Here is a 9,920-nt window from a genome sequence, read left to right on the forward strand (position 1 = left end):
TGTTTAATTATTAGTCTATTATCCTCTACACTTAAGCTAAACTTAGGCATTTAATAATATTGTAGGAATAATTATTATGTGTATCCCTTTAGGGTTTCTTTAGGGTTGCACAATCTCCTTTTACAAGGATTGTTTTGTACCTTTTTTATTAATTCTCTCTCTAAATGATAATCTTTTTCTTCAGAGCCATTATTGCTTTTTTGCCTCCATTCTTCTCTTGTGATAGGTATTTTGCTTGCAGGTGTTCTTGGGATCTTTGAAGTTGTATTTCTCAACTTCTTCATGGTATCAAAGTTTGCCTGTACCTTGGGAACCACCACCCTTTGGCCTCCCACCCGCTCCGCCGACCCAACCGCCTTTCAGCCCCCAGCTCGGCCGCCGCCACCGAGGCCCATGCCCACCAGATTTTTTTTTCAACAGCTCCTTTACCGGTGCTCGACGATATTTTCTGGCGATGTTTTCCGGTCAATGATCCATTTTCGACATATGATATTTTTTTTGACGACCTATTTTTTTCCTGTAGCAAAGAATATTCTGCTGATGTTAGCAGTACGGACAATTGTGCATGGCCCCCTGAGATCCTCTTTGTGCCCTAAAAGAAGGGTTTTTTTTTCTTTTGGCTATAACTTGGGCATATGATATCGTTTTTTGGCAAATGAGATATCGTTGGAAAGATGGTTTCGTCTACTTTCCAGATTTGTGGGTTTCTTCACCTGGTTTTTCTGTTGGTACATTCTATAGCCATTTGAAGTCAGAGGTGTTATTTTTAGTCCCAAGCTCGTATTTTTTCACTAGTTTCTTTGTTTTTCACGATTCCAACGACGTTGGGATGGTGTTTCAGAGCTCTTCACAACCATCCATGCACTTTTTCTAGATTTTACTCTAGGTACATTTTATTCAGTTTTTTTTGTTTTCACACTCTAGTGAATTACTTGGACATACGACATCGTGAAAACTTCTCGTTTGCGTGGGATGACTTGTTTTTGGCTGTTCTTCATGTATTTCCAGCCTTTTGTCTTCTTTGAGCATTGTATACATCATTTTGTAAGCATTTTCCTTTTTACAAACGCACTGAGATAAAGTGCCACTATGCCTTGCATACTTGGGATCTTGCACATCTTGTGCCTTATTGTACTCACACTCCATTATAAAGTGCCATGGGGGGTTTGATGTTTGCCTTTGTTTGCCATCTACCTTTGTCATGTGAGTGTTCCTTCCACGACATTAGCCTCATGATGTGTGTCAAGTGAGTGTTCCTTCCACGACACTAGCCTTTATATGTGTTTGCACTTTCTCCCGCACTCTCGATGTTCCTAGTTCTTTGTCATGTAGTTTTTCTTGGCATTCAGTTTTAATGTACTTGCCACCTCTCCCTTGTCAGCATTATGGGGGGGTTTCACCTGTTGATTGTTGGTTCTAATGCTTCCTTGGTTCGTTGGAGTGAGCTATGTATTCAATATCTATTCCTATGTACTAGGCAGATGCGGTGGCTGGTTACCTATGCATTTTGGTGAGATGGATCATTTACCATATGGACACTCTTTCATTCCTATTTTTGGAGGCAACCTTCCATCTTCGATTGATCAACTCTTAAGACTTTGGTGTTTTTTGCCATCTGTATCTTCGAGTTCAGTTATTTGCCTTTGTTTGCCATCCGATTCGAGTAGTGTTATTTGAGGGAACTCATGCAGATTACAGTCTTATCTACCTGATCATCTTCTATTTCAGAGGAGGTTCTTCAGATCGACAATGTTTGCAGCTTCATGCTTCAGTGGTGTTCTTCATGTTTATCCTTTTTTTTTTTTGGGACATTCTCTTGTTTTGGAGGTTTCTTCAGTCCTTCACTTGTATTTCTCTCGTTAGGAGAGGAGTTTTTCCCATGAGGTTCTCTTTTTCTCTAGTTGTGAGAGATGTTTTGTACTTGGGTACCTCATCAGGCCTAGTTGCCGAGACCCATTGTTACTTTCATGCATTTTTTTAGTCCTTAGTTGTTTTTAGCTACTCCCTAAGTTCATCTTAAGGGGGGGTGTTAGAGTTATCATGCATTAGCTAATAATTATTTATTTAATTATTAGTCTATTATTCTCTACACTTAAGCTAAACTTAAGCATTTAATAATATTGTAGGTATTTAATAATACATTATCCTTTTAGGGTTTCTCTAGGATTGCACACCTTTAGGGTTGCACAATCTCCTTTTATAAGGATTGTATTGTACTTTTTTTAATAATTCCTTCTCTAAACATGATAATCCTTTTCTTCAGAGCCATTATTGCTTTTTTGCCTCCATTCTTCTCTTGTGACAGGTATTTTGCTTGCAGGTGTTCTTGGGATCTCTGAAGTTGTATTTCTCAACTTCTTCAATTACATTACAATATTTTTATCAAAATAAATACAACACTAAATTAAAATAATATAAACTCAAAACTAAATAAAAATAACATAAATATATTAGTTTCGTCATTAAGAATGCCACATCATATCTAATCTAATTCTAATATAAAATTGTAAGTAACCATGGGTCAACTCATTCGATCCTGACTGTTGCTTTAAGTGGTCCAAATCGTGGGTTCAATTCCTAATTTAAATGCAATGTGTGGTGTGGAATCCATTACACATTGCATGATTGCCGCTTTAAGTAGGTCTAGGGCATGGATTTGATTCTCGATTAAAATGTGATGTGTGGTGTGGAATCCATTACAAATTGCACAAGCTGCTTTCAGTAGTCCAAAACATAGATTCAATTCTTGATTTAAATGTCATTCGTGATGTAAAATCCATTACACATTGCACAAAAAGTTATAAAAAGATTCACATTCTAACTAAAAACTATCCAATGTATAGTGTGGATTCCATTACACACTCCACAAAAAGTTATAAGATTCACCTTGTAACTAAAAGCTAAGCTTATGATCACATTGGACTAACCCTCTATTCTTCTTTAAAATCTAAAGAAATATAAATTATTCTAAAGAAATATAAATTAATCTTTTAATGGAATAGAAAGATATTTTGCTAGTTTCATTCTTTGGATTTATGTGGATAATGTACCAATACCCTTACGTGTACCATGCTTTACCTATGTGTTATCAAATACTAATCTAGGTCTGAGATCCTCCTCCCTAAATTGCAATTGAATCTTCACCCCGCTAACAAAAAGGAATGAAGAATGCATACTTTCTATTGTATTCTTTACCTCGTTGCAGTTCTAGTTATTTCCCCCCTGTATGAGTATTAACAATAGTATATCCTTGGGCAACAATACTGATTAGTTGGCGTTTAGCGTTTAAAGTAGTATGTACAACTAGTTGGTTAGAGCAGTTTTGGACAGCCCATTACTTACAATATTGCTGCGTTGTAACTGAAGCTAAACTCACATGGTCCAACTTTAATGGGGGGTTCGCCTTCAAATTTGACTTTGGTCTTTTTCGAACAGGCTCGCTTGGTCCTATTTCTGTCTGCATTAACACTAATATTATTTATTGCATTGGAAAAACCTCATAGCAAGCAAGTGCTCATGATGATTGATAAAGATGTTGATGGATTTTAGTAAAAACTACCACACAACTAATGCTCTAGTGTGGTTGTCTGCAAACGACCTCCTGTTGTTGTTTCTCCTATTTTATAATTCTAAATATCAATACATTGAGATTTGTAGAAGAAGACCCTTGTTCTGATTTAACAGTCATTGCTAATGCTAATGAATGAATCGTCTTCTTGTATTGTTTATAAAGCATGAGCACTATTAATGCCATGGTTTTCTCGAACTTGACTTTGGAATACATTTTTCCAACCAAGCAAAGGGATTGTAGGTCTCTGGCCTTGTTGCCCTGTTGTTCCCATGCCAAGTTTTTTTCATCTTCTTCTTTGATGGGCAGAGGGCAGCCAAGAAGAAAAAGTTCTGGATCTCTTGCTTGGGCTGTCAATAAACTCAGGGTAGCGGATTCCCCCGTTGTGGAGAATGTGCAGCAACATCTCCATGCTAATGTTGAGATCCGTGTGAACTGTTACGAGGTGCGTGGAAATGATTTATATGTCTTTCTAAAGGTTGAAGACGGTGACCTAATTCATTTTTGGGTCTGCCCTTTTCATTTTATGATTTTTTTTTTGTGCATCTAAGGATGAATATGGTAACCCAATTGGTTTCGGAGTTCGCCCATTTTGATTTCTGTTTTTCCAACGGTGAATTTGATAACCTGATTAATTCTCTAGTCCAGCCATTTCGTTCTGGAGCATATGTCTTATAATTTACGTTTCTTGAGGGGTGATAGCAGATTTTGGGTTTGCCGGATGGGTGTTCCAAAGATCAAGTGGTGAAAGCGGCCATGGAGTTGAAGAGTGCTGAGATTGACGAAGGGTACAGTTCGTCTGTTATGCCATATCGCCAGGTACATTGGTACTGAAAAACTCAAGTTATTTGCGTGTAACCGAAATCGTTTGATTGTGTGCGTGATGATATAGATGGTAAACAACAGTGCAGTTGAATGTGTGCAAATGCGCTTAGAAAATTTACAGTAGTGCGGTTGAATGCGTCAGGGGGCGTAGAAGATAAATAGTGGCACGCATTTGAATGTGTGCATAGAACTTAATAAGATAAACATCGGTCATGTGCATATGTAGGTGCGAGCGTAGGAGAAAATTATTTTCATGTTTGAATAAGTGTGTCGAAATAGAAGATAAATTCTGATATAGTTGAATGTGGGTGGGCGTGCAAGAAACAATTTTCTAGTTGCCAATAGGGCCATTGATTTCTAGTGCAGTTTTTCGCCTGCTATCATTCCACCAAATTACCATTTTAGCAGGAAGGTAGGTCTCCATATATATGACTTTGGAAGCAACCCTCGGTGAATTTTAGGAGACCAGAAGCCTGTGGGCTCGTTTCTCGCTCAATTGAAATTTTTTTGCTCTAGTTGAATGTGTGTGTATGAACGTAGAAGACAAATAATGGTATGGTTAAGTTTGCATGGATGTGAACATAGAAGACAAACAATGGTATGATTGAATGTGCTTGTGTGAGAGCATAGAATGCTAAAAATAGCATGGTTGAATGTGAGTGTGTTTGGGATTCAAAGATAATTGATGAATGTGTATCTGTAAGCATAGAAGATAAACAGTAGTTTCTTTGGATGTTGAATGTGAATGTGTATTGTGTGTATAGGAAATGAACAACGGTAGTTGAATGTCATATATGTGGGTGTGTAGGCGCAGAAGACGAGTAATGGTGTGGTTGAATGTGTCCGTGGAAACAGAAGGTGAATTTATGGAATAACTTAGAGGTTGGTTTTGAGGGCTTGCAGGAATTGTTGATGGATGTACGAGATAAGCTTCTCTTTGAGCCAGAGTTTGCAGGGAATGTGAGGGAACATGTGCCCCCAAAATCTTCCCTAAGCCTTCCTTGGCCATGGCTGCCTGCTGCCTTGTCTCTCCTGCAAGAAGTAAGACTTTTGATGTTTTTACTTTTATCACATTCCTGAGTTTTTGTTCTGATCAAATTAGATTCCATCTTTTTTTGGGGGTGGAATCGGGAGATCCGGAATGTTTGTTGACAAGGGATGGCAGTGATTGTAATATCTTATGACCAATGGAGGCTCTGCACAGGTAGGGGAGGACAAAATTGTATTGGAAGTAGGCCGAGTCACTATGCAACAAGCCAATGCCAAGCCTTACATCCATGATATTTTACTTTCCATGGCATTGTCAGAGGTATGAGATATCAGAATATTGTCTTCTATTTCCAGTTTCATAATATTTTATTCCTCTTTAGTTTGTCAAGCCTGTGACAAGTGTTTTGTTAATAATTTTTTGTTCACAGTGTTCCATAGCCAGAAGAGCCTTTGAAAGTGGCAGGGTTTCAAAAGGCTTTGATGCTCTTGCTCGAGCTCAGTTGCTGCTGAGGAGTAAGAAATCTTTGGCAAAACTAACTCTGTTAGCAGAGGTACAATGTCTTTCTTTTTTTATCAAATTTGAAAATCTAACATTTTTCTTTTCACTACATATTAAAGGTTGTCTTAATTTTCATTTGGATTTCTTTTCTTATATAGATTGAAGCTTCTCTGGAGGAGCTTGCACCCACATGCTTGCTAGAACATCTAAGTATGCCCCGAACACCTGAGAATGCAGAAAGAAGAGAGGGGGCATTGGCAGCATTGCGGGAATTACTTAGACAAGGCCTGGAAGCTGAAGTGTCATGTGCAGTTACTGATTGGCCAGCTTTCCTTGGTCAAGCAATGAATAAATTGCTGGCAGTCGAAATTGTTGGTTTGCTTCTTTGGGACAGGCTTGCTACTATTCGAAAGAATTATAGTTCTTCTGAAGCTCGACAACAACGGAATGTTATAAATTTTGATTGTTTCTACAAGGCATTGTTAGGCCACATTGCTGTGGGTTTCTCACGCAAACATCCTGAAATGGTATGCTTATTGTTTTGATTATTTGTCATGCTTTGATGGAATGTTTTTTCCATAGAATTCCAGATACTTTCACTGAATATACAATTGCGTTTGCAGATTGAAAAGGCCAATAATATCATAGAGAGTCTGGAAAGGACTGAAGCTGTAAATTTGAGTTTGGAGGGTGCCATCTGTAAAATACTTTTGGGAGAGGTAACTTTTCTCAGCACCCCAAGATCTTTTACCAAATACACATGTTCCACTAATTTAATCACGATTGTTCAGGATAAAGTTGTACTCACAGAGGATTTTCAAAAGTTTGGTGTGAATGGGAGCTCACGAATGCGACCTTGGGCTGAGACAGGTTTACAAAAATCAGATAGTAGAGGTGCAGATTTGTATGAATCCTTGGTATCTTCCATCTCTGCATCTCCAATTTCTTTTTCCTTGTATATTTTTGATTTCTGTTGGATTGCTAGTGGATGGTGCTATAGAGATGTATGGTGGAGCTTGTCTTGCTTAAAGTTGGAACTCTGTCTTATGCCAGAAAACGTGCTGAAATTGATCAGGAAAAATGGCTGAAGGATGCTGTACTTGGGGCCTTTGTGGATACACGGGACTGTACACCTTCTTTGGTGAGTTGTATAGAGTGGCTCCAGGAGAACTGGGATTTCTGAAAGGTTGCTGACAGGTATTTCCCTTTTTTATTCATTTCAAATGTTTGAATTCTTCTGCAGGTAAACTACTTTGGTAACAAGGTGAAAATGCCTATAAATGGCCTGAAAAGGAAAGAAGTTGACCGTTCAATACCTCAAGTAGGACAAAGGTTTCCATTTTATACTTCATCACAGTCACAGATTTTAAGCTCCTCTGTCCAAGCTTTAACTTGCTCTTCTCCAACTGAAATTCCTGAAGCTGGAGGCAACCTATCACCCACCAGTAGCCAAAGTCATTCAATATTCAACAAGTCTAAAAATGCTTCATCCATGATATGGAACCAAAATGTTGGGGTCTCACGAAAGAGACTATCCAGAAGCTGGTTAAGGAAGGGTAAAACAGCAGGAAAATTATTTTTGGTTGCTCTCCTTGGAGGCTGTGCATTTATATACCTTAGGTTGCATCTGCAGTCCAGACCAATGCCATTTTCATATAAAAGCTTTGCTGCACAACAGGATTGTGCAATGAAGCCATCAGCAGGTCCGTCATCAAGTCATTCAACTAGCACTGCTCAGATCCAAAGAGGAAACATTGGAAGCAGGTTGACTATGGCAATCGCAAAGTCTCTGATCCCATTTACAAAGAAGTGTGAATATCAAGCTGATCAAAATGCATGGCCTATTACTGATCTGTCACTCTTAATTGGAAAGTCAAGGCACAATGCATTTTACAGAAAACAAATGGTGTTCAGGGAAGCAGAGAGTTTGGTAAGGCTTTGGCAAAGTATGAAAGCGGAGGCCCTGGGACCCAACCATGAGATCCATCATCTAGCTGAAATTCTTGCAGAGCCAATGCTCACACAGGTGATAAATCTCGGAACTGCCACAATTGACTTTTGCCTTTTTTGGTTTTGATTGATTCTTTTATTTATTGTTACTGCCTCTCATGTTGCTGTTGCTTGGACCATGTGGGCATAGTGGCAAGCTCTGGCAGAATCTGCAAAATCAAGGTCATGCTTTTGGAGATTTGTACTCCTGCATCTCTCTGTTGTGCATGCTGAAATCTCATCTGACGATATGGGTTTGGAGATTGCTGAAATAGAAGCAGTTTTGGAAGAAGCAGCTGAACTTGTCGATGAGTCCCAGCTTAAGAATCCCAATTACTATAGGTTGGTTATTAGCATTATAAGAGTTTGATGAGATAAACAAATTATATGTGTTCTGAATTTTATCCCTGCAGGGATTTCTGATATATGTTCTTCTTTTGGTGTTTAACTTGGGTCAATGCAGCACATATCGTATAAGGTATGTTTTGAAGAAAGGCAGTGATGGAAAATGGAAATTTTGTGGCGGCGGCATTCAATCTCCAGTTTAGAACCTCATTCAGCAATCTTGGTTTCATCTCCTTAAGCTTTGTACATTATCTTATAATGAATACAGATTTCCAGAAGTTCTTTGCTTGGGGACATCCTGCATGCACTTCTGAGCACAGCAACTGGAAGGAGATAAGAGAATTGGGAAGTTCTATTGCAATTAATTGCATTTGGACTCTTGGAAGACATGGCATCAAAAAGGTTAGAAGTAATGAATTGTTTATTCCACATTGTGCGTGGCATAGTTTTTGTGGGGTCAATTCTTTGCTTCCAGTTCTGTCTTTATGTTGCTTCACTGAGAATATGGTGGATTTAGCCTTTACTGTTTCTTCCCACTTAATTTTGCCATTGAAGCAAATGTCCATTGGAATTTTATACTCAGGTGATATTACATCCTGGATTGTGTGTGCTGCAGTCTATTTTTCCAGCAATTCTATGGAAATAGACCAGACAGTCGTGTGCCGAGCCGAATGTGCACATTGCCCATGAAAGAGCCGGGCTTCACATACTTATATTTGTTTCTTAAGTTGGATTGACTATGTTCTTTTAATTCACTGACATATAGATTACACGAGTCAAATGGCTAACCTGGTCGGGAGCACTAATTCCATTCGTTGAAGATAACATTGTTGTCTACAGGCTTTTCATCTAGTTGCTTGGACTGCTTTTTCTGCACCATATTATCCTTGTGTAGAATGCTTTGTACTGAAATTTTGCCTAGGGCCAAATATTTTTGGAGTTGAATAATCCTAGCAGGCCATTGCACTATCAATTGAAAGCAGATTTTAATTCAATGAAGGAGTTCAGTCTCATCTATATTTGAATAGATCTGGCAAAATTTCTTTTAAGTAAAACAAGGTGGCCTATATATGTGTTCCACAATGGTCAATCTTGACTTGACGATTTTGTTGGAGGAAAATTTGTAGAGACGACTATGGCAGCTGAAATATATTGACTCTTGAGCATCTCATATGACTTTTTCTCAACATCTTTTTGGTCTTTGAGATTGCTCTTCTTTTTTTTAAAGTTGCTAAACCCAAAGCAATGATCAGAGGGGCTCTGTTTTTCCTTTTGGAGACAATCGTATTTATTTGAATTTGCTTATATATGTATCTGGATTTTTACTTAATTGATCAATTGCCCTGTGAAGACCTGGCTTTGGTTAAAAGCCAGTGTTACAATACGATTTTCCATGGAACAGAGCAGAAATTATTTAAAATAAAATAAACCGTTGGTGCTATTTTCAAGTCTTTTATTAGTTGCTGTAGTAGTCACCGATTAAGCCTTTGACTTCCAGGGAGGGCTATTTATACTTTAAAGTTTATAGCCAAATGGTTATTCTTAAAGAGTTATATTTGAAGAAAAATATTTTTCAGTCACTAAAACTTTTTCAGATCATTTATAGAAAAATTTGTAACCTTGATAAACAAAGAGGGTAATCAAGATATTTTTTCTAAACTTTTTTTGTATAATACACATTTCTTGATTAACTAGAAAGTTTGG

At 38.1% G+C, this 9,920-nt stretch overlaps 1 protein-coding gene across 5 annotated transcripts; it reads left to right on the plus strand.

Moving 5' to 3' along the window:
- The first annotated feature begins 3,187 nt into the window (after positions 1-3,187).
- LOC131033601 (plastid division protein CDP1, chloroplastic) lies at positions 3,188-9,392 on the plus strand. Of its 5 annotated transcripts, none has more exons than XR_009103628.2 (13): positions 3,189-4,013; positions 4,274-4,387; positions 5,297-5,434; positions 5,598-5,702; positions 5,812-5,934; positions 6,041-6,409; positions 6,506-6,601; positions 6,674-6,799; positions 6,958-7,023; positions 7,126-7,908; positions 8,023-8,213; positions 8,335-8,618; positions 8,800-9,392. XR_009103628.2 is itself a non-coding variant. In XM_057964838.2 (12 exons), the coding sequence occupies exons 1-12, from the start codon at positions 3,735-3,737 to the stop codon at positions 8,417-8,419; spliced, it is 2,373 nt and encodes a 790-aa protein (XP_057820821.2). In that variant the 5' UTR covers positions 3,188-3,734; the 3' UTR covers positions 8,420-9,392. The 5 variants fall into 5 exon arrangements, 3 of the variants coding, with proteins under 3 accessions (XP_057820821.2, XP_057820820.2, XP_059063502.1); XR_009103629.2 differs by having other exon boundaries at positions 8,833-9,392; XM_057964838.2 differs by having other exon boundaries at positions 3,188-4,013; positions 6,753-6,776; positions 8,335-9,392.
- The last annotated feature ends 528 nt before the right edge of the window (positions 9,393-9,920 follow it).

Source organism: Cryptomeria japonica, chromosome 6 (assembly GCF_030272615.1).
Source record: "Cryptomeria japonica chromosome 6, Sugi_1.0, whole genome shotgun sequence".
NCBI classification, from domain to species: Eukaryota; Viridiplantae; Streptophyta; class Pinopsida; order Cupressales; family Cupressaceae; genus Cryptomeria; species Cryptomeria japonica.